The sequence below is a fragment of the Amblyraja radiata genome, chromosome 29, assembly GCF_010909765.2.
Source record: "Amblyraja radiata isolate CabotCenter1 chromosome 29, sAmbRad1.1.pri, whole genome shotgun sequence".
Taxonomy (NCBI): domain Eukaryota; kingdom Metazoa; phylum Chordata; class Chondrichthyes; order Rajiformes; family Rajidae; genus Amblyraja; species Amblyraja radiata.
In genome coordinates this window covers 31,546,775-31,573,122 of record NC_045984.1, presented here as the reverse complement: position 1 = coordinate 31,573,122, position 26,348 = coordinate 31,546,775, and the positions used below count along the sequence as shown (strand labels likewise).

At 44.4% G+C, this 26,348-nt stretch overlaps 1 protein-coding gene across 3 annotated transcripts in view; it reads right to left on the bottom strand.

The window, feature by feature from the left end:
- The window catches only part of mllt1 (MLLT1 super elongation complex subunit), an 80,258-nt gene that overhangs the window by 34,730 nt on the left and 19,180 nt on the right, over positions 1-26,348 (bottom strand). For 2 of the 3 annotated variants that reach the window (XM_033047180.1, XM_033047181.1), the window contains exon 2: positions 13,535-13,715. The exons of the other annotated variant lie outside the window; for it this stretch is intronic. In XM_033047180.1, the coding sequence (XP_032903071.1) occupies positions 13,535-13,715 (181 nt within the window). The remainder of the gene's footprint in view (positions 1-13,534; positions 13,716-26,348) is intronic. 3 annotated transcript variants of the gene reach the window in all.

Here is a 26,348-nt window from a genome sequence, read left to right as displayed (position 1 = left end):
GTTCAAAATAAAAGGAGGAACTGCAGATGCTGGAAAAATCGAAGGTAGATAAAAATGCTGGAGAAACTCAGCGGGTGATAGGAACAGAATTAGGCCATTCGGCCCATCAAGTCTACTCCGCCGTTCAACCATGGCTGATCCATCTCTCCCTCTTAACCCCATTCTCCTGCCTTCTCCCCTTAATCCCCGACACCCATACTAATCTGGAATCTATCTATCTCTGCCTTAAAAATATCCATTGACAGCCTCTACAGCCTTTTGTGGCAAAGATTCCACAGATTCACCACCATCTGACAAAATAAATTCCTCCTCATCTTCTACCTAAAGGAACGTCCTTTAATTTGGAGGCTATGACCTCTAGACCTAAACTTTCCCACTAGTGGAAACATCCTCTCCACATCCACTCTATCCAAGTCTTTCACTATTTGGTACGTTTCAATGAGGTCACCCCCTCATTCTTCTAAACTCCAGCGAGTACAGGCCCAGTGCCGACAAACGTCCAGCATATGTTAACCCACTCATTCCTGGTCCAACAACACATGCCTTTCATAAATCGAAAGGCCATACAACTGTATGAGTAGTCCAATAAAGCAAGCCTTTTGAAAAATGTCACTCACATAAACACAATACATCTCAACGCTTAGTTTTAAATGCCAGTAGTTTGTAAAAACACCTGGCTAACTGACAGAAAGTTTGAGTCACCTTTTTAAGAATAAAGCAGTGCGTCTTTTTACAACCCTCCAGTGTATGGATATATTAATCCAATATTTGAAAGCTGACACCTTTTATCTTGTGACAGTATTGTCACAGTAACTTTTATCAGCCATACATACTTAAAATAAAATCTAGTGCATGCAGACAAGCAAAACGCCCATTTAGCACTGATAAGAACAGCTAGTAATTTCAAATTACCACCCATTTAATGATTAATGTCAAGCAGAATGAAAGCTGCTCCAGTGTAGGAATTGCTGCCAGATTTTCAGGGTGTAATGCTTGAATTACCCATTGTTGTGACAATCTTGAGCCTTTCCTGCTTGAGAAACTGCCTTTATATTCAAGTTAACTATTGCCCTTCCCCCAGGAACAAACTGGGTGTGGAAAAATCTCTCTCCCTCCAGTGTGGGAAGAAACCGCAGATGCTGGTTTAAACCAAAGAGACACAAAATGCTGGAGTAAAGAGCCCGTCCCACTTACTCGACCGCGGGGTGACGCCCAAAGAGTCGTACCTTGTTCTGGTCGCTGCTGGATTTTCAACATTTTTTACATTTTCGGCAACCTGCTGCGACTATGACGGGTGCCGGCAAGCCGCTGAAAAAATTGCGTTAAGTGGGACAGGCCCTTAACTCAGTCTGACAGGCAGCTTCACTAGAGAGAAGGAATGAGTGACGTTTCACTGTTCTTCAGACTATCTCTCTCCTGTTTGAAGAGAATATTAGGGTGCACCAGACAAAGACATTTCTTCATCTTAATAGGCGATTCCTCCACTTCAATACAGTCCATAGATCTCATTTAATCTTAAGAAGCATGTCTGAAAATCAAAGAGTCTAAAATGTATGCAGCTGTGTGACAGGCACCTGTGGGCAAATTTGCACTACATTCCAGATGTGAAGAGGGACACAAACAATGAGAGCTTTGAAATGCTCTGGATCAGACTGAAGAGACCAAGATAGGGATCACATACGAAGTTTGTAAGTCATTCTTGAACAATGGCCCTGATAACATGGAGGCAACAAGCAAGACATACAGTTTTGAACTGTATAATGCTACTTTAAACTGCAGATGCTGCTTTAAATAAAAGTTGGACACAGAGTGCTGGAGTAACTCAGCAGCTCAGGCTGCATCTCTGGAGAAAAAGGATGGGTGACGTTTCGGGTCGGGACCCTTCGTCAGAGCCTGAGGAAGGGTCCCAACCCAAAACGTCACCCGCCCTCTTTCTCCAGGGATGATGCTGACCCACTAAGTTACTCCAGCACTCTGTCTACCCAAGACATATGGTAGCATGTAGTCCTGCTGCAGCTTATTTAAAGGTGCTACTTACAACTACCCACACTGTTTGCGGGTTCTCAATTGAAGAAACCTTGAATCATATCAAATTTAATATGTCCCAAAGCTTTGAGCATAGTGGATGCCTCCTTTTATAATTGTAACATTTGTCACTATTATTACCCATGCATTACACGGAAATATTCTACAACTTTCAACACATGGGCCAATTTATTATTTCATACACTTTTCCTATTAGTTGATGGGTGAACCTGATGTAAGGTACCAGCACATCTCCATGAAGTCCTTTGAATACTGTCAAGCTCACTTTCACTCAAGCCCTGTGTCCTGATTTCTCAGGTTACTGTGAAGATCAGATGACCAGGTTTTCAAACGTCCTCATGTAAAGGTGGTTGAAGAAATGGCTTTAATCTGTTGCAGGTGTAGCTGGGTGAAGGCCCATTAATTACTTTTAAAAACAGAATGCCCAAGATTAATGTCATTTTCTGGAACGTCAATGTAAAGGGCCAATCCCACTTACGCAATTTTTTTGGCGACCTTTGCACGACTACTCACGACCATACAGGTGTCACCCGGCGACATGTCGACACGTGACGCTTGTATGGTCTCGAGTAGTCGCCCAAAGAGTCGTACCTTTTTCTGGTCACCGCTGGATTTTCAACATTTTGAAAACATTTTGGCTGCCTGCTGCGACTATGACGGGTGACGGCAAGTCGTCAAAAACAATTGCATAAGTGGGACAGGCCCTTAACAATTCACAGCTAAGTGGGTTGTAACAAGTGGTGCTGGCCAGCAAGTCCTGTGCTGGACTAACTCTTTACAGTGCTTCGTGAATGACCCGATTAAATTGTTGTGACATCACATTTGAGTGCAGTCTTATATTGGGAGATATAGATGGAAGGCTCAGAATTAAAAATCTTGCAATATAGATTTCCCCTGTGGGGAACAGCACAAGGCCATCTGCTGAGGTGAATGGCAATGCATTATCTAACGAGGTAAGGATATGATGCATTATATACACATGTCTAGGAACACGTTCTAATCCCTTTTCTACATCACCCAACGTGCCTATGAGAGAGATCAGCGTGAGCTATGATGATTCAGCGATGCCTTTTGAGGAAATGATGCATTTATCTTGAAAATAAAGATTTAGCGATTCACCCCTTCTTCTTCCCGGATAGATTTTGTTCCAAATTCCCTCTGGCTGATGAACAGTGTGGGGGGTGAGAAAGAAGATAACCTCAAATAATTGTTTGCAAATACACTCTCCAGCTCCAACTCTTCGCAGAACAAATTACAACTTTTATTGATTGGATTATGGAAATGGATTTAATCAAATTTTGGAATATTATATTAAAGAAGGAAACTTTTCCCACCTCTGTCAAGACAAACCACATCCCATTCCTTCTCTCCACAGATGTTGTCTGACCCGCTGAGTTACTCCAGCCAGCATTTTGTGTCTAACTTTTGTGTAAACCAGCAGCTGCAGTTCCTTCCTACCCACATCCATGGTCGTTTCACAGAACTCCATTTTGTTTCCAATTTGCTTTAGTGGCACTGTGGTGCAGCGGTAGAGCTGCTGCCTCACAGCACCAGAGATCCACTCTGACCTCAGGTGCTGTCTGTGAGGAGTTTGTACGTTCCCCCTGTGATCGCGTGTTTTCTCCAGGTGCTCCAGGCAAGTCCCACTTCCCAAAGACATACAGGTTTGTAGACTAATTGGCTTCTGTAAATTGTCCCTCGTGTGCAGAATGCGTAAATGGGATAACATAGATCCAGGGTTCAGGCAATCGATGATCGGTGTGGACTCAATAGACCGAAAAGCCTCCTTAAAAACTAAAACTATAGTTTGGAATGTTACATTCATTTTCCACAATCAACTAATATTTTGACATTTAGGAAGAAGGTGATAGTGTTACTAAAAAAACTAAGCTAATCAAGTTGTTTGTGAAGGTAGATAAAAATGCTGGAGAAACTCAGTGGGTGAGGCAGCATCTATGGAGCGAAGGAAAAGGTGACGTTTCGGGTCGAGACCCTTCTAACGTCACCTTTTCCTTCGCTCCATAGATGCTGCTTCACCCGCTGAGTTTCTCCAGCATTTTTATCTACCTTCGATTTTTCCAGCATCTGCAGTTCCTTCTTAAACAAGTTATTTGTGAAATTGCTCCACTACACTTTTAACACATGCATTTCCCGACTAATTACATTGCAGCGTTTTAAAAGTAAACCCCTCACCTCTCATCCTTTAACCAATTATCTTAAATTGGAAGCTATACTTAGTGGGTCTTTAACCACTGGAAAGTGTCTCTTTACCTAATCTATCAGAACCATTCTATTGAACTGTATACTAAGAAGATCACCCTAAGATTCTGCAGAGGCTCCACAGGGTGGATTTCTTTCAAAATTATACCACCCTACACCCCTCCCAGCTAAAAACCTAATCCTTTGTGTTGTTCTGGATACTGCACCGATACAAGCTTGACAAATAACAATCTTTAATGTGTGGGAGGAGCCGTTTCAAATTCCACATAGGACATTATTCCCTAAGTGCAATCGTTTTCATCCTTAGAGATACAGCGTGGAAACAGGCCCTTCGGCATAATGGGTCCAGGACGACCAGTGATCACCCGTTCACACTCGTTCTATCCTACACAATAAAAAAACTATTTACAGATGCCAATTAGCCTACAAACCCGCACGTCTATGGAATGTGGGAAGAAACCGGAGCGCCCGGAGGCAACCCATGCAGTCACAGGGAGAACAAACAAACTCCGTAAAGACAGCACCCAGGATCACACCCGGCTCTCTGGTACTGTAAGGCAGCAACTCTACCGCTGCACCACCATTGTAATCACATTGTATAATTCCAGCTAACACCTTCTTCCTAAAACACATTATGGCCTGTAGATTCTACAGAGGGATTAATGGCAAAGAGAATAGTTCTGCCCATTTCGTGCAACGTATACTAAGTTTAGTTTAGTTTTATTATTGTCATGTGATAAGCTTTGGATATAAATAACATTGTCAACTTGACAGGTAGTTCTATCAACCTCTCCTAGACCAAATCAGTTGCCAGGGTGTTCTCTAAACTGTGCTTGCACAACCACAAACGATTCCTCAGCGTGTGCTGAAATCTCCTGCTTGACGAATCTCTCTGCTGCCAGGGGTTTGCTGGTTTGAAATGATTAGGCTTGTTTGGAAGCTTAGGCAGTTTACAACCCAGTGGTATGAGAATTGATTTCTACAACTTCAAATAACCCCTGCATTCCCTCTCTCTCTCCATCCATCCCCCACCGTTACACCAGCTTCTCGTTCTCACCTAGCAAACAGCTAACAATGGCCTGTTTCCTTTATCATCGTTACTTTTTTGCATATCGTTCTTTCATTTGTTCTATATATCTCCACATCACCATCTATATCCTTAGTTTCCCATTCCCCTGACTCTCAGTCTGAAGAAGGGCCTCGACCCGAAACATCACCCATTCCTTCTCTCCAGAGATGCTGCCTGCCCCACTGTTTATCTTCAGTTTAAAGCAGTATTTGCAGTAGCTGAAGATTCTAGTTGGTGGAAATATTGAAAAAATACAGCCCAGGAAATTTTACTGCTCTGAAGATACTGTCCAAAAACAGTTGGACGATATGATTTGAAACGGAAATTAACATATCATTTCTTGTGCTGAAGACAGACTGCTTACTTCAATGCTACCTCTTAGGTTAAAGGGTATGGGGGTGGGAGAACACCTTAATTGTTAGTCTCATTAGAAATTCCCCCTTCCCCACCCCCCACTTTCAGATAGGGCATCAAAGTGGCGCAGCGGTAGAGTTGCTGCCTTTCAGCACCAGAGACCCAGGTTTGATCCTGACCAAGTGTACTGTCCATGTGGGGTTTGCACGTTCTCTCTGTGACCACGTGGGTTTCTTCCGGGTGCTCCAGTTTCCTCCAAAAATCCAAAGACGTGCACGTTTATAGGTTAATGGGCTTGTGCAAATTGTAAATTGTAGCTAATGTGTAAGATAGTGCCAGTGTATGGGGATTGCTGGTCGGCGTGGACTCAGTGGGCCGCAGGGCCTATTTCTGCACTATACCTCTAAGGTCTAAAGACACCACTGCAGGAACAGTAAACCGGGAAAGAATTGTGTACAAGCAGGCAGCCCTATGAAAACAGGATTTAGTCGAATGGGCTTCAAAACGGGAGCCATGCACGATTATCCCAGTATGGTATGACCCAGGGATAATTCACTGAAGGACACAAAGTGCTGGAGTAACTCAGTAAGCCAGGCAGCACTTCTGGAGAACATGGATTGGTGACGTTTCAGATTGGGACCCTTCTTCAATCTGAAGAAGAGTCTTGACTTGATCCATGTTCTCCAGCGATGCTGCCTGAAGAAGGGTCTCGACCAGAAACATCACCTATCCATGTTCTCCAGTGATGCTGCCTGACCCCCTGAGTTGCTCTAGAACTGTCTGCCCTTTTGTGCATTAACCAGCATCTGCAGTTCTTTGTTTCTATTCTATAATTCACCAGAGGTTAGGAGTTAAAATTAAAAAGGTGGAAACCATCAGGCAATCTTCTTTTCCCTGGATACCCATCTCAAAGGGCATTGTAAGGCACTCAAAGGGCAAGCAGGTAGGTATAGTTTTCATATAAAACATATAAACCCACAAGAGTGATGCATGGGATAGATGCTGCTATTCCCAACCGTAAATGGCGACACAATGATCGCAGTCACTTGGGACTGAAAGGAAAAAATATATATTGGCTCAGAAATGTGTGAAAGATAGGAGATACTGTATAGCACAGAAGGCTGTGTGTGCTCTCTTGTCAATGGTAATGGCAGGTTTTTAGACAACAAATGAATTATGGATCAGGAATGAAAGGGAAATTGACAGTGATTTTACTGAAAATCGGCGTGCTGAGGCAGCCAAGTCCCCTCCCCCTGTACCTTACACCCATGTTCTCTGCACTAACTCACTACACCGACCTCGTTGCACTTTGAGTGCCGTATAATCCCCTTCGAGATGGCTGATAACATCCAACTTTTAATTGTAATAACTGAAGATAGACACAAAAAGCTGGAGTAACTCAGCGGGGCAGAGCATCTGAGGAGAAAAGGAATAGGTGATGTTTCGGATCGGGACCCTTCTTCAGACCTGATCGACACGGAAGATTTTAATTTTAGTTTAGTTAATTTTATCATTGGCACGTGATACCGAGGTACAGCGAAAAGCATTTTGCTGCTTGCTATCCAGTCAACCAAAAGACTACACATGATTACAATCAAGCCGTCCACAGTGTACAGATACAGGATAAAGGGTATAATGTTTAGTGTAAGATAAAGTCCGGTTGAAGATAATTCAGAGTGGTTATTTACCGAGATTTAAACTGAAGAAAGAGAGAAACAGGGGGCCAGTTGCATCTTCACAACATATATAGCATGGAACTCATCCATGCTGATCAGGTAAATCAATTGTCTTGGTGACCTCTTCAAAATAATAACTCCAAATTCAAGAGACTCGATTTCCCATAGGAGACATGAACTCCAGCTAGTTGATGGTGAGAATGAACAGGAAGAGAATTGTCAGTGGCCTGTGTTACAAGTGGCAACAGGAAAGAAACAAAATATTTTTTTTGTTGTTTCTTTCTTTGCGGCCTTCAACTAATGCCAGGAAGGTACAAGTAGCCAAGGACTACCAAACGCACCATCAGCGGTTATGTATCTCCGGATATGTAGAAGCAGATAAAATTAAGTGGCAAGAGCATTGTTAGAGTGACATTAATCGGCCGTAGCTATTTAAATCTGGTGCATGCAGGCGGGCAAAACACCCATTTAAAACAGATAAGAGCAGCACGCAATTTCAAATTGCCACACCACTTAACGATTAATGTCGAACAGAATGAGAGCTGCCGCAGCGTATGAAATGTTGCAAGATGTTCTGCAAGAATCTGATGCAGATGACAATCAGAAGGATCCCAGAAACAGGCAAGCTGATGGATTTCTTGCAGTTCTCACATGCATGGAAAACATGCACCAAATAGATGCGACATGTCTGTTTCATGTAATGCTGCAGTGGAGCCATCATGGAAACATAGAAAATAGGTGCAGGAGTAGGCCATTCGGCCCTTCGAGCTAGCCATTCAATATGATCATGGCTGATCATCCAAAATCAGTACCCCGTTCCTGCTTTCTCCCCATATCCCTTGATTCCGTTAGCCCATGAGCTATATCTAACTCTCTCTTGAATACATCATGTGGTGGTCTTGTGTTCAACATTCATGCCCCCTCTCCCGCCTTCCTGTCATCCTATAGGTAACAATCAGCTCAAAGGATAGACACAAAATGCTGAAGTAACTCAGCGGGACAGGCCGCATCTCTGGGGAAGAGAAATGGGTGACATTTCAGGCCGAGACCCTTCTTCAGACTGTGTCTACACAGTCAGCCCAAAGCAGGCAGGTCTCAATGTGGTCGAGACATTGGGGACTGTGCATTTGTAAGGAAGGTCTGGAAAAGGATGCAAGTGCTGCTGGAAGATCATCAACTCAAGTCAAGACACACTTCAGTCTGCCTGGAATTTGATGGTCTTCCTGCACTCTGAAGCCTGCAAGGCAATAACTAGTCAAAAACTAGTCAAAGTCACAGAGCATTGAAAAAAGCCCTTCGGTCTAACTCGTCCATGCCCTATCTAAGCTAGTCCCATTTCCCTACATATGGTCCACATTCCTATAAACCGATCCAATCCATGTACCTGTGCAAGTATCTTTTAAATGTTGTTATTGCACCTGCCTCAACTATCTCTGGCAGTGTGCTCCATATACCCACCGCCCAGGTAGCCATAATGTGTATGAAAGAATTGAAGATGTTAGTTTAATGCCGAGGATAGACACAAAAAGCCGGAGTAACTCAGTGGGTCACGCAGTGTCTCTCTGCTGGAGTAACTCAGCCGGCGAGGCAGCATCTGAGAGATGTTGCCTGACCTGCTGAGTTACTCCAGCACTGTGTCTACCCTGGTAGCCATTCCAGGTTTTAGTAGTACGTGCTAAAATGCACCAACACACGATGCAGCCAACACAATCGCTTTGTGAGGGAGGAATAGTCATAATTACTACCACTAGACAATAGGTGGAGGAGTAGGTCATTCGGCCCCTCGAGCCAGCACCACCATTCAATGTGATCATGGCTGATCATCTAATCAGTACCCCGTTCCTGCCTTCTCCCCATATCCCTTTACTCCGCTATCTTTAAGAGCTCTGTCTAGCTCTCTCTTGAAAGCATCCAGAGAACCAGCCTCCACTGCCCTCTGAGGTAGAGAATTCCACAGACTCATAACTCTCTGTGTGAAAAAGTCTTTTTGGGCTAAGCTCTGTGTAGAAGCCTCTCAAACACTTGATGTTGGTTTTGTCCCAAGCACCGTACACAGATTTTGCTCACACCACAAATGCACAGAACTGATAACAACATGACCATATAGTCTGAACAACATTTTGAATTCAAGGCAAGCCAAGCACTCTTTAGTATTTCTTGTATGTATTTTTACGAATGAAGTTATTTCAGGATGATAACAGGAAATATTTCATCAGATTTTCCAAGTCCTGGTCATGATCAATTTTCAAACAATTTTTAACTCCATTTTGAAGGGGGGGGGTAAAAAAAGTAATTTACAATTGCATTCCTTTGTTTGGGTCCTTTACGCCTGCTTGGTTGATGGTTACATTTTCTTTTTCTTTTCTAGCACTTGTTCTCACACCATCTATTACTAATTTCCATGATGTTCACCCTTGCAATTCCTGTGGATTTTTGAGGTTAAAAACTGTCTGGAGAAGGATTCAAGAGTCCTTGTTGTGGTTTATCCTGAGCAGCTATATAAAGAGGTCTGTCTCTCTGATCTTCGGAGGTAGACAAAAATGCTGGAGAAACTCAGCAGGTGCAGCAGCGTCCATGGAGCGAAGGAAGCAGGTAACGTTTCGGGCCGAAACCCTTCCTCAGACGCTCTGATCTTCGGGTTGTTCCCAGGGATGCATCGCGAGAACAATTGGTAATCACCCTTCCTGTATCTCAGTCATAACTCTGAAGCTTTCTTCATTGCTCATCCCGGCATTTCAACACCACATTAGTTTCTACCGCCACCACCACCTCATCTCTTGGTATGCTGATGTGATTGACCCAAGCAAAAATAAAACTGAAGAGTAGAAACAGAAAATGCTGGCCGCAGGAAAGCGTTGTAAATATTTGCATTTTTCATGAAGCAAGCATCTACAGCAAGGTGAAAAATCTGAAGAAGGGTTCCAACCCCAAATCCATTGTGATGATGTACAGAGGTGCAGAGAGAGACAGCGAAAAAGGAGCCCGAAACTTCACCTATTCCTCTCCAGAGGTGCTTCCTGACCCGCTGAGTTACTCAGCACTTGTGACTATCTTTCTATAGCACGGTCAGCATCTAATAACCATTTAAACTGCCCTTGAGATGGAGGGGAGCTGCCTTCTTGACCCATTCCATTGTTGCTTGGCAGGGAGTTCCAAAATTTCCAAGTAAGGATGGTGTGGAACATGATAATGGTAGTGTCCCATTCATTTGCTGCTCTTCTTAGCTGTGTTGGTGACAAGTTTGTGAAGTGTCTGTGGTTGTATACTCAATTAAGCTGTCTGAGAAACCTAGTTGAACAGGTAGGTACCTGCAGAGCATTTTGTAAATGGTACACACAGGTGGTGTTGATATACAGAGAGATGCAGAGAGAGACAGTGAGAAAAGAAATGATCAAGTTGCAGCTAGATAGAGGTAGAATAGATAGTCAAAACGTACCACCTATCCTGAGCAGCTCATCGACAAGATCAATTCTGGATTATAAAGAGGTTTGGTCATTCAATGTCAAAAGATATTAATGCATTCAAAAATATTAAGATAACTTTAGAAAACAAATAGTTCAGACCATAAGTTACTCTGCAGAAGATAACAAGGAAACAATATAGAGGATATGAAATAACAAAAAAGGTAGAAATTAAGTTGGAACATACAGTTTATTCATCTTGAACAAACCCAGGAATTAAGGACATAATCAATAAATTGATAATCCTTGATCTAGCAATGGGATTGTAAAAAGTATTTATCCAAAAATAGCAGTCACATGAAATAAAATGACTGTACTAGAGGGTACAGATTTGTTAATTGGTACATTTATTGATTATTGTCACGTGTACTGAGGTACAGTGAAAAGCTATTTTGTTGCGTGCTGGCCAGTCAGTGGAAAGATTATACATGATTACAATCAAGCCATCCACAGTGTACAGATACAGGATAAAGGGAATAACGTGCAAGATAAAGTTCAATAAAGTCCGATTAAAGATAGTCCAGGGGTCTCCAGTGAGGTAGATGGGAGGTCAAGACCGCTCTCTAGTGGGTGAGAGGTTGGTTCTATTGCTGGATAACAGCTGGGAAGAAACTGTCCCTGAATCTGGAAATATGCATTTTCACACTTCTGTACCTCCAGCCTGATGGGAGTGGGGAGAAGAGGGAGTGACCGAATGCAAGTTTGTTACAATATCGCAAAGCACTTCATAGAAAATCTAGTCAGACCTAAAATTGGCATCGACACAGTTAATCTTGGACCAAGAGGCAGGCTTTAAAGAGCAATGAGAAGAAAAAAGAAAAGCAATGTGGCTGGAACGTGATATTACAGGATGAAGAAGGGACTTGACCTGAAATGTCACCTATCCCAGTTCTCCGGAGATGCTGAGGAAGTGTTTGTTCCTTCTCTCCAGAGATGCTGCCTGTCCTGCTGAGTTACTCCAGCATTGTGTGTCTATCTCCAGAGATGCAATCTGACCAGCTGAGTTCCTTTTTCGAAGGCAGATCAAGGCATGGGCGCCCAAGTTGATACAAAGTAGGGGAAGCAGAAGCACCCTGAAAGGAGGCAAGAGGGCTGAGAAGATGGAGGCACAGAGATGCACACAGAGAGACGGTGCAAGTACAAAGGCCATGGAGAGATTTAAGCATAATGAAAGAAATTGCTGAAATCAAGGCCTCATGTGTACTGTAAGCAGGTCTACATCAGGTAGAACAAGGGTGATGACTGAATAGTAAGGGTGTCAAAGGTTACGAGGAGAAGGCAAGAGAATGGGGTTGAGAGGGAAAGATAGATCAGCCATGACTGAATGACGGTGTAGACTCGATGGGCAGAATGGCTAATTCTGCTCCTATGATTTATGAATGAATGGGATTTGAAGCCTGTTAAAACAGAAAGGGAAAGAGACACATCTCTGCAGGACTATAAACACACGGAGAAAGATTTAGAGACACAAGAGATTGCAAATGTTGGAATCTCAATCAAACAAAGGTTTGGAAGAACTCAGTGGGTCAGGAAACATGCAAGAAGGAATGGACAGACGATGTTTCAGATTGGGACCCTTCTTCAGACTGATGGTCCATCCACCTGCAACATTGTCTGTCCATTCTCCCCTTAGATGCTGCCTGACCAGCCAAGTTCCTCCAGCATTTATTTTTGCTGGAGAAAGATTCATTTTGGTTACAAAATCTTCAATATTTTTTTTTTATCAGTTTCAGTTTAGTTTATTGTCACGTGTATCGAGGTACAGTGAAAAGCTTTTGTTGCGTGCAATCCAGTCAGCAGCAAGACAACACATGATTACAATCGAGCCATTTACAATCTATTCTCCATGATCCCAGTAACTTTAAAATAAAAAGATTGTTCAAGATTGAGAGAGGCAAATGTAGTGTAAATGCAAACACAAGCGATTCCTGTTGGCACCACAGAGGAAACGAAAAGGAATTATTTGAGGAAGCGGTGCAGTACTGGAGATTTGTTAGTTGCAGTTTGTCCTTTTGTCCCACATAACCAGCCTCAACCATTCTTACTGAATGCTGCTGTTGTTTCCTTACACTGTGTTTCACACCAGTCTATCCCAGTCCCACAAACTCAGGTTACTGGGAAAATCAGTTTCAGTTTAGTCTATTGTCACGTGTGCCGAGGCACAGTGAAAAGCTTTTTGTTGCGTGCTAACCAATCAGCAGAAAGACAATACATGATTACAATCGAGCCATTTACAGTGTACAGATACATAATGGAATAACGTTTAGTGCAAGGTAAAGCCAGCAAAGTCCGGTCAAGGATAGTCCGAGGGACATAAAAGAGGGAGATAGTAGTTCAGCACTGCTCTCTTGTTGTTGGTAGGATGATTCAGTTGCCTGATAAACAGCTGGAAAGAAACTGTCCCTGAATCTGGAGGTGTGCGTATTCACACTTCTATACCGTTTGCCCGATGGGAGAGGGGAGAAGATGGAGTGGCCAGGGTGTGACCCGTCCATTATTATGCTGCTGGCCTTGCCGAGGCAGCGCGAGGTGGAAATGGAGTCAATGGAAGGAAGGTTGGTTTGTGTGATGGCCTGGGCTGCGTCCACTATTCGTTGCAATTTCTTACGGTGCTGGATGGAGCCGTTCCCAAACCCAAAATCAGTAAATGCAACTTTAGACACAAGGGGTGAGAGGCATCGCAAATATTTCTTAAAAGCACCACTCACCGCGTTTGGGTTTTGGAAAACTCTCATGCAACCGGAAAACGACTTTTTCCACAAAGTGCTGAATGTCGCTCTGTTCTGGTCCTCTAACAAATACCATCCAGTCGTGGGTGAATCCTTCAGTAGTCGGCTTTTTCCGTAGCTGGGCTCGATGGCCTAGTTCCAGTTTTACCTGTACAGTGCACTGCAAGCAACCACAGAAAGAAATACAATAAAGATGCAGACAGGCACAGAGCATTCCATTACAAACATTAGCGGCATTGGCCACGGCCCCTTCCTCCTGCAAATCAGTCCTTTCTCCCAATCAGTACAGATATTTTTCACCACCTGTCACGGACAACAATTAAATGTGCACCCCCCCCCCCCCCCCCCCCATTTTATTGCAGTCAGAGCTCCAGTTATTAATTGTTTAAGAAGGAACTGCAGATGCTGGTAAAATCGAAGGTAGACACAAAATGCTGGAGAAACTCAGCGGGTGAAGCAGCATCTATGGAGACAAGGAATTGGCGAAGTTTCGGGTCGAGACCCTTCTTCGGACTGATATCAGGGGAGGGGGTAGGACAAAGGAAGAAAGTGGGCGGAGACAGTGGGAGGACTGGGAAGTCGGAGGGGAAGGAGAGAGAGAGAGAGAGCAAGGGCAACCTGAAGTTAGAGAAGTCAACGTTCATACCGCTGGGGTGTAAACTACCCAAGCGAAATATGAGGTGCTGTTCCTCCAATTTGCGCTGGGCCTCACTCTGACAATGGAGGAGGCCCAGGACAGAAAGGTCAGATTGGGAATGGGAGGGGGAGTTGGGGAAGTGCTGGGCCACCGAGAGATCAGTTTGGTTAAGATGGACTGAGCGGACGTGTTCAGCGAAACGATCGCCGAGTCTGCGCTTGGTCTCGCCGATGTAGAGAAGTTGACACCTGGAACAGCGGATACAGTAGTTGAGATTGGAGGAAGTGCAAGTGAACCTCTTCCTCACCTGGAAAGACTGTTTGGGTCCTTGGATGGAGTTGAGGAGGGAGGTAAAGTTGCATCTCCTGCGGTTGCAGGGGAAAGTACCTGGGGAGGGGGTGGTTTGGGAAGGGACGAGTTGAGCAGGGAGTTACGGAGGGAACGGTCTCTGCGTAAAGCAGAAAGGGGTGGAGATGGGAAGATATGGCCAGCAGTGGGATTCATTTTTTATTTTTATTTTTTAATTACTTGATCTTGCTTACAGACAGAAACTAACTTCCTAAATTTACTTCAGAAATGGTGGCACAGTGGTAGAGTTGCTGCCTTACATCACCAGAGAACCGGATTTGACCCCGACTATGGATGCTGTCTGTACAGATTTTATACATTTTCCCGGTGACCGTGTGGGTTTTCTCCGGGTGATCCTGTTTCCTTCCACATTCCAAAGACATGCAGGTTTGTAAGTTGATTGGATTCTGTAAAATTGTTCCTAGTGTGTGGGATAGAACTAGTGTGAACGGGTGATTGCTGGTCGGTGTGGACCCGGTTGTACTGAAGGGCCTCTTTCCACACTGTATCTCTAAACAAAACCTCTAAAATAAACGAAGCTGTCAGTTGATGGCCATTCAATAACTGACTTGCAATGCATTTTGTTCCTAAATCCACGTGACTGCGTGGATTTTCTCCGGGTGCTCCGGTTTCCTCCCACACTCCAAAGACGTACAGGTTTGTAGCTTAATAGCCCGCTGTAAATTTGTAAATTGTCCCTAGAGTGTGTAGGAAAGTGCTAGCATGTGGGATGATCGCTGGTCGGCACGGACTTTGTGGGCTGAAGGGCATGTTTCCATACTGTATCTCCAAAGTCTAAAGTTTACATTGAATGTGAAAAATGGGGCATTTGTCATTTCCCCTCCCTCCCCACAGCTCCAGTTTCATTGGCAAATAACGCCAAGGACAAATATAAAGAGGTTCCACGAAAATCTAACCCATGCCAAAATAATGCTTAAAACGGCATGACAATGTTTGAGGCAGCGACCTCAATTCTAAATGGTAGAAAGCTCGGGTGAGGGATTAGAAACCTGGAAAATCTAAATCTCGTCTCCAACAAACTGCGCCAAACTAAAAGCAGGAAGGGGCCAATTCATCTCAATGTCATCAAGCCAGGGGAATCCTGCATTATCTGCCAGCTGGCAGCAGAAGAGAGAGGAGGAGGAGCCCATGCAAGGCTCTACAGCTATTTTCCCCACCCTCCCCCTACTCCCAACAAGAATCCTTGGGGCTATCCCGGGCGGAGCTCCCTGTCACCACAAAGGAATCTCCAGCCTCTCCTCCAACCTCCACCTGCACAATAAAGGCCAATCGCTCGTTACTCATTAGTAAAGACATGCAGCAAACAGGCACAGAACTTCTTCCCGGTTATTGTTATACTGCTACAAATACTGCACTTATTGAGAAATTTCAGAAGTAAAAACTGTTTAGTTTCTTGTCACGTGCACTAAGGTACTGTGAAAAGCATTTGTTGTGTGCTAACCAATCATCGGGAAGGCTATACATGATTACATTTGAGTTATCCACAGTGTGCAGATACATGATGAAGGGAATTAGTTTTAGTGCGCAATAAAGCCCAGTAAAGTCTGATTAAAAATATTCAGAGGATCCCGAGTGAGGTAGATTGTAGCTCAGAACCGATCTCTAGGTGATAGGATGGTTCAGTTGCCTGAATACAGCTGGTAAGAAACTGTCCCGTATCTGGAGGTGTGTGTTTAGTGCACGTTAAGTCTACTAAAGTCTGATTAAATTCGGCTAAACCAAGCACAGGCTCGGCGATCGTTTTGCTGAACACCTCCGCTCAGTCCGCCTAAACCTACCTGATCTCCAGGTTGCTCAACACTAACTCCTCCTCCCAGCGCAGAGGGAAAGCAAGGAGGGAAGAGACAATGACTTTGGGACTTTAAACTGTGTTGAGTGTTTGTTATTTATTCTATGTTATGACTGCAGGCTAAACCATATTGTTTGTTTTGTTTTTGTTTTTGTCTTTTGTTTTTACCTTGTTTGGGATGTGTTTATCTTGTGTGGGACTAAAGATGGAAATTAGCCACTGGCTACAATCTTGCATATTACATGCAAATGTTTTATTAATATGCACTGTCCCATATAAAATAAATTCAAAATCAATTCAATTCCCACACTAACATTTTTTCTGATCCAGGCCTCCTCCATTGTCAGAGTAAATTGGAGGAACAGCACCTCATATTTTGCTTGGGTAGCCCTACAGCCCAGCGATATGAACATTGACTTCTCTAACTTCAAGAAGCCCTTGCTTTCCCTCTCTCTCCATCCCCTCCCACTTCCCAGTTCTCCAACCAGTCTTACAGTCTCCGACTACATTTTATCTCTTTACCGCCCACTCCCCTGACATCAGTCTGAAGAAGGGTCTCGACCCAAAGCTTCACCCATTCCTTCTCTCCAGAGATGATGCCTGTCCCACTGAATTACTCCAGCATTTTGTGTCTATCAAAGTCTGATTAAAGATAGTCCGAGGGTCTCCAATGAGATAGATTAGGACCACTCTCTGATTGGTGAAAGGATGGCCCAATTGCCTGATAACAGCTGGGAGGAAACTGTCCCTGAATCTGGAGGTGTGCCTCTTCACACTTCTGTACCTCTTACTTAATGGGAGAGGAGAGAAGAGGGAGTGACCAGGGTGAGACTGGTCCTTGATTATGCTGCTGGCCTTGCCGAGGCAGCGTGAGGTGTAAGAGCAGGTCACTGCATTGGCGATGGGGAGGGGCAGGCACGATGGGGGACGTTAAAGTAGAATGTTTAAGACAGGATGCAGGAGTTTGAATCTGGGAAATGAGCAAGGGCCAAAAGGTTGCCTGAAGTTTGGGGTTGGGTGGGGAGAGTTCTGTTTGAGTTCAGCAGTTGAGGAGGGAGCTGCCTTGTTTGCTGAGGGCTCTGCAGCCAATAGAGCACAAAGGTTTGGAATAAATCAATGGCCAAAGGTCAGACTGCCAGAGGCATGAAAGGCTGGTGGAGAGTGCAAAGCAAGGTTAGAAGAGATCTGACGATGACGATAAGGATTTTAAATTTAAAGCAGTAGATTCACAAGACAACACACATCAAATAATAGAGGCGATGCAGAAGCAATTCTCCAGAACAGGATAGTAAAGCTGAAATTTAAACCAATTGGAATTCACATTGCTAGTCATTTCATAGGCTAATAAGGGGAAAAAATGAAGGCAATTTAACAGGGAATAGCAGAGACATAAATAATGATCATTCCCTTTGATAAGAAAGCAAAAATAGAGAACAACAATTCTGGTTTGAACTGACCCTGCCATCAAATTAATTATGAATTTACCTCCAAAATATCACGGTTAATCTTAAACATCACATCAAATGGTTCTATTTATCCTGTGGAATTTAGTTCCTGTCAAGCCATTTGCTGTGGAGCAGTCAAGCCCAAAATGATTTTAATACTTCAGTACACAAAGTCGTGGTGGGTTTTGAACTGCAGGCTTCCTGCTGATGTAAGTGTTGGCTTTTTAAACACTCCACCGTAACTGAAAAATGCATTTCTCCTGCCACATCATACGAAGAGGAGCCCTCGGCGTAGAATTAGGCCGCGACGTTTATAAAATGCCACTGATTTGCAGACCAATCTTCAAATCGTGCTCCTTGAATCTCATCAGAAATAGCACATATTCCACAAGATAAAAATATCAGCTCTTATTACTGATAAAACCCAGTGAATGATGCAATTCAAGTGCACAGCAAAACAAGACTCTAAAATGGCACTGCACGGGAAACCTGCAACAGCTTATGATGGTGATTATTGCACATGCTTTTAATGCACAGACTTTGTGCAAAGATTCAGCTACTAAGTGCAATTTCGTAGCATCACACTGCACGGAAAGAGAGAATGTTTGGCCATACTAGTCCAGACCAACCATCAAGTGTGAACAAGATAGACAAAAATGCTGGAGAAACTCAGCGGGTGAGGCAGCATCTATGGAGACCCTTTGGGTCTCGACCCGAAACGTCGCCTATTTCCTTCGCTCCAAAGATTCTGCCTCACCCGCTAAGTTTTACCAGTATTTTTGTCTACCTTCGATTTTCCAGCATCTGCAGTTCCTTCTAAAACATCAAGATCTCATGCAAATTATAAGCAGTCTCAGGAGTTCTGCACAGCAGCTGAAATCAACTAGCAGAGATTCACATCATAGGACACAAAGTGCTGGAGTACCTCAGCGGGTCAGGCAGCATCTCAAGAGAAAACTGGATCTCCAGATATGCTGCCTGACCCACCGAGTTACTGCAGCACTGTGTGTCCTTTTGTGTATTAACCAGTACCTACAGTTCTTTATTTCTGCTACATACAATGATAGTTTATTACTTGATAATCCCTGACTCGGTTATAGTGGAGAGATTAGAGATATACGGAAGATGCAAGTTTTGTAAACCAGCATCTGCACTTTCATGTATCACATTCACATCATGCCGGTGGCGCAGCGGTAGAGTTGCTGCCTCACAGCTCCAGAGACCCGGGTTTGATCCTGACCACGGGTGCTGTCTGTATGGAGTTTGCACGTTCTCCCCGTGACCTGCATGGTTTTCCCCGAGAGCTCCGGTTTCCTCCCACACTTCAAAGACGTGCAGGTTTGCAGGTTAATAGGCTTGTGTCTAGCGTTTTGAATAGAGCTGGTGCACAGGGATCGCTGGTGGGCTAGGTGGGCAGAAGAGCCTGTTTACGCTCTGTATTTTTAGTTTTTTAGAGATACAGCGTGGAAACGGGCCCTTCGGCCCACCGAGTCCGTACCAACTAGCGATCCCCACACAGTAACACTATCCTGCACACACTAGGGACAATTTACATTTACACCAAGCCATTTAACTTACAAACCTGTACGTCTTTGGAGTGTGGGAGGTAACCGAAGATCTCGGAGAAAACCCACGCAGGTCACGGGGAGAACGTACAACTTCAGTACAGACAGCACCTGTAGTCGGGATCAAATCCGGGTCTCCGGTGCTGCAAGCGCTGTAAGGCAACAAGTCTACTGCTACGTCAACGTGCCGTTTCTCTAAATTAAACTAAAATACTTCTGAAAGAGAGTCATCGAACAATGATTTGAAGTCGTCGTGCATTGATAAAGCTAGACAGGTACAGCAGAGATTGAAGTGGCAGGTTACAGGAAAGGTGTCCTGCATGGTCGAAGGTCCAACAGGCCAACAAAGCCACAAATATCAAATGCACTCAAGAGAGGTGGTGGCAAAAGGTGATGCACCCAGTATTTACTAATCCCTTACGCACGGTCCATGACAGTGAACACATTAAATGGCCAATTGCTCTTGGACACTGCTCCATCACTCACCCAGCATTCAACTCGAGTAAAGTGCACTCCAGGGCCAACACTGATACATTTTAAAGCACTATTAGATAATATAATAAACAAACAAAAAAAAACCCCAGTAAATTAAAAGAATATAGTACCAAAACAAAGCAAGGCTCAAAGTCTCTAGTGCAACCCAGGCAGTTCATAGTTCAGAGTTTAGTTGGAGTTCGTAGTGTTCAATAGCCTGATGACCCCTGAACAAATTTGACTGTGAAAGATTCAGACAAAGCCAACAATAGAGCAGCCAATCTGAAGAAGGGCCCCGATCCAAAATGTCACCCATCCTTTTTCCCCAGAGATGCTGCCTGGCCTGCTGAGGGACTCCAGCACTTCCGTGTCTATCTTCAGCCTCTAGACAATGGTTGTTGTACAAATACTGAGAGCCTTAGTCATTGTCTGGGAGACGACAAAGGGTGTTGACGGACATGTGAGGGCATCTTTACTTTAGTTTGGAGATACACTGCAGAAACAGGCTCTTCGGCCCACCAAGTCTGCACCGACCAGCAATCCCCGCACATTAACACAATCCTACTGCTAGGGACAATTTATACATACACCAAGCCATTTAACCTACATACCTGTACGACTTTGGAGTGTGGGAGAAAACCGAAGATCTCAGAGAAAACCCACGCGATCACAGGGAGAACATACAAACAGCACCCATAGTCGAGATCAAACTCGGGTCTCCAGCAATGCAAGCGCTGTAAGGCAGCAACTCTACCGCTGCGCCACCGTGCCAACCCTGCGAGAGGACCTGCACGGAACTTGAACACCATTCTTTCCAGTAATGGGCAGCTGCTTGTCAATGCCCAAAGACACAATCATGGTGTAAAACCTCAGGCAATTTGATAGAGGGAAAGTAATTATCTTTAGTTTGTTTTGGAGGTACGGCATGGAAACAGGCTCATCGGCCCATCAAGTTGACTCTGGCCATCGATGAGCGGTTTACACTAGATCTAGGTTATCCCACCTTCGCATCCGCGCCTTACACACTAGAGGCAATTTGCATAGGCCAATTAACCTACACACCCACACTTCTTTGGAATGTGGGAGGAAAACGGAGCACCAAGAGGAAACCCAAGGGGGAACGTGCAAACTCTACACAGACAGCACCCGAAGTTAGGTTCAAACCCAGGTCTCTAGCAATACGAGGCAGCAGCTTCATTAGCTGCGTCACAGATATCTTTGATTATTGTTTAACACAAGGACACAAGTAAACGCTTGGGAATGGGCTTGGCTCATTGGTACTTTAAAGCAAACAGCCATGTGTGACTAGTGTTGTTGGGGAATGTTGGTAGGAGTGGGCAAGTTGGGTAGAAGGACCTGTTTTCACGCGGCATAACTCTATGACCAACCATCAAGCTGCCATTTTTATGCCAATCCTATCAAAATCCGTTGTACTCTCCACACATTCCCATCAACTCCACCCCAGATCTAAACACACAATACCTACTAGGGCCAAATTATAGTGGTCTGTTGAGCTATCTGTGCAAGTGTATTTGATACGTGGGAGAAAACACACAGAGAAAACCAATGTGATCACGGGGAGAACATGCAGGCTCCACACAGACAGCAGGAGAGTTTGGGACTGACGCTGGGTCACTGGAGACAAGACGTTGGATGATGTGCCCTTAAAGCGATCTGCTTTCTCCTGTCTGGTGGGCCAGGATCTGGGCATTGCTAGGAAGAGCTCATCCAGGCAAATGGAGAGCAAATTTGAGGAGGGACATTCTTGCTACAGACCCAGCTACGATGAGGGAGTGCAGCGTAGGTTCACGAGGTTAATTCCCGGGATGGCGGGACTGTCATACGTTGAAAGAATGGCGCGGCTGGGCTTGTATACACTGGAATTAAGAAAGATGAAACGGGATCTTATTGAACCATATAAAATTATTAAGGGACTAGACACACCAGAGGGAGGAAACATGTTCCCAATGTTGGGGGAGTCCAGAACCAGGGGCCGCAGTTTAAGAATAAGGGGTAGGCCATTTTGAACGGAGATGAGGATAAACTTTTTCACCCAGAGAGTTGCGAATATGTGGAATTCTCTGCCTCAGAAGGCATTCGGGGCCAATTCTCTGGATGCTTTCAAGAGTGAGTTAGATATAGCTCTTAAAGACAGCAGAGTCAAGGGATATGGGGAGAAGGCAGGAACGGGGTACTGATTGTGGATGATCAGCCATGATCACCTTGAATGGCAGTGCTGGCTCGAAGGGCCGAATAGCCTACTCCTGCACCTATTGTCTATAAATACAACACCTTAGCACAGAGGCACAAAGCAGCAGTAAGGGTGCAGAGATAAACCAGGCAGCTTACAGACCAGCAGAGAACAAGAGCAAGAAACAACGACAATTAGGGTCAAAATTAGCGGTCACTTGTACAGCGAGGATTCATTAAAGAAAGCCAGCATGGATTTGTTAATGGCAAATCCAACTTCAAAGCGTTTGTTAAAATAACAGGAAGGGTGATGAGGGAAATTCAGTAGATGGGTGTACAATAGACTCCTCAGCAGGACTGAAGGATGTGGATAAAAAGGGTTGTCACAGCATGGATAGAAAATGGCCCAACTAATAGGAAGAACGACAAGCAGTAAAACAGGGGGAAAGTGGACTGGGTGGCTCGCTAGTCAGAACTAGGATAATTAGCTCTCGGGGCTGCACAGTGGTGCAGCGGGAGTCTCTGTCTTACAACGCCAGAGACCTGGGTTCAATCCTGACTAAGGGTGCTGTCTTCGTCTGAAGAAGGGTCCTGACCTGAAACTCGCCCATCCTTTTCTCTTCAGAGATGCTGCCTGACCCGCTGAATACTTCCAGTATTTTCTGGCCTCTCAAATTTCCAGCAAGTATTATGTGCACAAATATAACTGGCACAACTTGCTCATGGCTGCATTAATGGTTGAGACTGTCTCAAAGCTTTCCTTCATCAGGAGTAATACACTGGTCTGATAAATTAAAGATAGATAACAGATAGCTACCCATATTAAATATAATATAAAACTTCAAAAAAAATCCCCAAAATGCATTTCTCGCTTGCCCAAACAAAAAATAAATCTTTGCAAGCTCCAGACAGTAACTAGGTGTAATGAAACTAAAGTGTTTGCGGCTGCAGCTAGTCGAGCCGCAGCTGCACAGCACCAGAGACCACAGGTTCAATCCTGACTTTGGCTACTATCTACATGGAGTTTGCATGTTCGCTCAGTAACCCCAATGAGTTTTCTCCAGGTGCTTCGGTTTCCTCCCCATCCCAATGATATGTGGAATGGTAGGTTAAACGGACACAGAGAGGCACGGTGATGCAGCTGGCAGAGCTGTTGCCGCACAGCCCCAAAGATCAGGGTTTGATCCTGACTTTGAGTGCTGCCAGTGTACATGTGGAGTTTGCACCTTCTCCCTGTGACTGCGTGGGTTTTCTCCAGATACTCCAGTTTCCTCCCATATCCCAAAGATGTGCGAGTCTGTAGGTTAGTTGGCCTCTGTAAAATGCCCCTAAGTGTGTAGCGAGTCAAGTCAAGAGTGTTTTATTGCCATATGTCCTGAAACTGAACAATGAAATTATTACATAGCAGCACAACAGATATGTAAACATTGTACTCTGTGAATGGATGAGGAAAAGGGATAACGTAGAACTAAGGTGAATGGCTGATTGATGATCGACCTGATTTGGTGAACATACGAGCCCGTTTCCATGCTGTTTCTGTAAACTAAATGAAGCAAACAACATGATTAGTGTAATGGTTGGCATGGACTTGGTTGATCAAACAGCCGTTTCCATGCTGTGGGGCTCCATCTCCAAATCAACTCAATTTGTTCCATGGAAACTGTAGACAATAGACAATAGACTATAGGTGTAGGAGTAGGCCATTTGGCCCTTTGAGCCAGCACCGCCATTCAATGTGATCATGGCTGATCATCCCCAATCAGTTCCCCGTTCCTGCCTTCTCCCCATATCCTCCTGACTCCGCTATTTTTAAGAGCTCTATCTAGCTCTCTCTTGAAAGCATCCAGAGAACCTGCCTCCACCACCCTCTGAGGCAGAGAATTCCAGACTCACCACTCTTTGTGAGAAAAAGTGTTTCCTCGTCTCCGTTCTAAATGGCTTACTCCTTATTCTTAACATTGGAATCTCAGTGGGTCAGGTAGGGTCTGTGAAGTGAAGATGAAGAAATCTGGAAAAGGATGTAATGTCGTCTATGCATTTCTCCACAGATGCTGCCTGACCCGTTGTGTTACTCGAGCACTTTGTGTTTTGCTCAGAGGCTACCAGATTCTTTTGGTCGCTTTTTTCTTCCTCACACTGCGTGGTACTTCTAAAATAGAGAAAACATTAACTGAAGCAACAAAATTGCTAACTGCACTGCTAAAATTATTTATTGCCAAAAAACACCTGTACGCTCATCGCCCAAAGACTTATTTTCCCTTTTGCAATATCAGTAACACCCTGAAGTAGCACCTGCTTCTGTCAGATGCTAGCTAGGATGGCAATGTCAGTCCTGTACACCTCCAGGCACCATGGTTTCTAACTCATTCCTGTCCGAACTTGCCCACCAGCCCATCCTAACTGCTGTCACCTCAGGAATGCCATTCTGAACAAAAAATTAAAGGCTGGCTTAATGAAGGTAAGCAGCCCACAAGCCCCCTCTCCACAGTTTTTCCACAGGATCCCTGTTCCCCAACCGACCAGAAAACACTGATGAGACCAACACATTTACATTAACATTTCTGTAATGTTAAAATGTTGACTCGAACCCAGAAGGGAAAGCATCCACACTACTATGGCTGCATAAAACAAAATTCAAGTAGCACTGACAGGAAATGCAAAAGACACCAGTATTTTAATGTTGGATATATTCCAGTCAGCCATCTGTGGCTGTGCTCACTGTCTGGTGGTGATAGACTATTCCAGACACCGAGCCATTTCAAATACAATGTACAATCAAGGCGGCTAATTTACAAGATCAAGTTACTGTGTTTTCGTTAATTCTTCAGATTTTATGTGGAAAAAAAAGACAGCAAAAATCAATCTTTTAGTTTAGTTTAGAGATACAGCACAGAAACAGGGCCTATGGCACACCGATTCCACGCCAACCAGCGATCCCCGCAAACACACACTAGGGACAATTTACAATTTAACTGAAGCCAATTAACCTACAAACCTGCACGCTTTCGGAGTGTGGGAGGAAACCGAAGCACCCGGAGAAAACCCACGCAGGTCACGGAGAGATCGTGCAAACATCACCCGTTGTCAGGATCGAACCCGGATCTCTGGCACAGTAATGAAGCAACTCTACCGCTGCACAACCGTGTATGCAAAAATATTCAGCAGTTTAATTATTTGAAACCTCTAAACCCAAAATAATAAATCTAATCTTTCGGAGTAGAATATCTGTTGACTGCCAAGACAAATTGGTGAGATGAACTGAATTATACAATAATGCTATCATCAGATGAAAGCAGATGCTGTTAGCACTGGTAGCTGAGGTAACAGTGGAGGGAAATATTAAAGGCAAATTCAATATTAACTTGAAGATAGACACAAAAATCTGGAGTAACTCAGCAGGTCAGGCATCATCTCCGGAGAATAGGAACACGTGACATTTCGGGTCGGGACACATCTTCAGACTCAGGGGAACGCGAAACAAGATATGTAGATGGTGATATAGAGAGATATATAGAACAAATGAATGAAAGTGCGGCCTCTCCATTGGGGCTTCCGCATTTAGCGGCACTTCGGCAATCAGCGTGACCTCTGCACTTACCGGAAATTACGCAATCAGCGCGACCTCTGCACTCACTGGAAATTACGCAATCAGCGCGACCTGTCCACTAAGCGGAAGTCACGAAATGAGCGGGACTTGAACCAAACATAGTCGGACCTAATAAAGCATTTATTCCTTCCAAACACAGTCGGACCTAATAAAGCATTGCATGTCAAGCACAGGCAGGGCAGCAGGCCAAACAACTCATGGCATTGTCATTAAGGGCTAACAAATCATTTATTGCAAGTACATTGCAGACTCACAGTTCAGTTGATTCACAGCTTAGAATGAGTGTCGTGGCCTCTCCCTCGCGATCTTGCAGAGTAACTGAGTCACGTCCAGGCATCCGGGGTTTTATAGTCCTGCTCATCCCCCCCCCCCCCGGAAGGGGCGTTACCTTCATTGCGGTGATTGACAGGCAAGAGGATCTCAAGGTTTTTTTAAACACTCATAACTTTTTTATTTTTCATGGATGGGAAAAATCCTCGGGGCTGGCTCAGCGGAGGAGGACTGTGAGTAAGATGGCCAAAAATCATCGCGATATATGGTAGCGTTCTTTCTAAAATCAATATACAGCGCGGACAGGAAGTGGTCAAGATGAGACTTTTAATTATATAGGTTAATTTTGAGGTATTTTTCTGTGGTTTATGCCTTGAACAAAGAGCTTATGGTGGGTAATTATGTGCTTTAGACTTTAGCGATACAACTTAAGGAGGGTCTCGACCC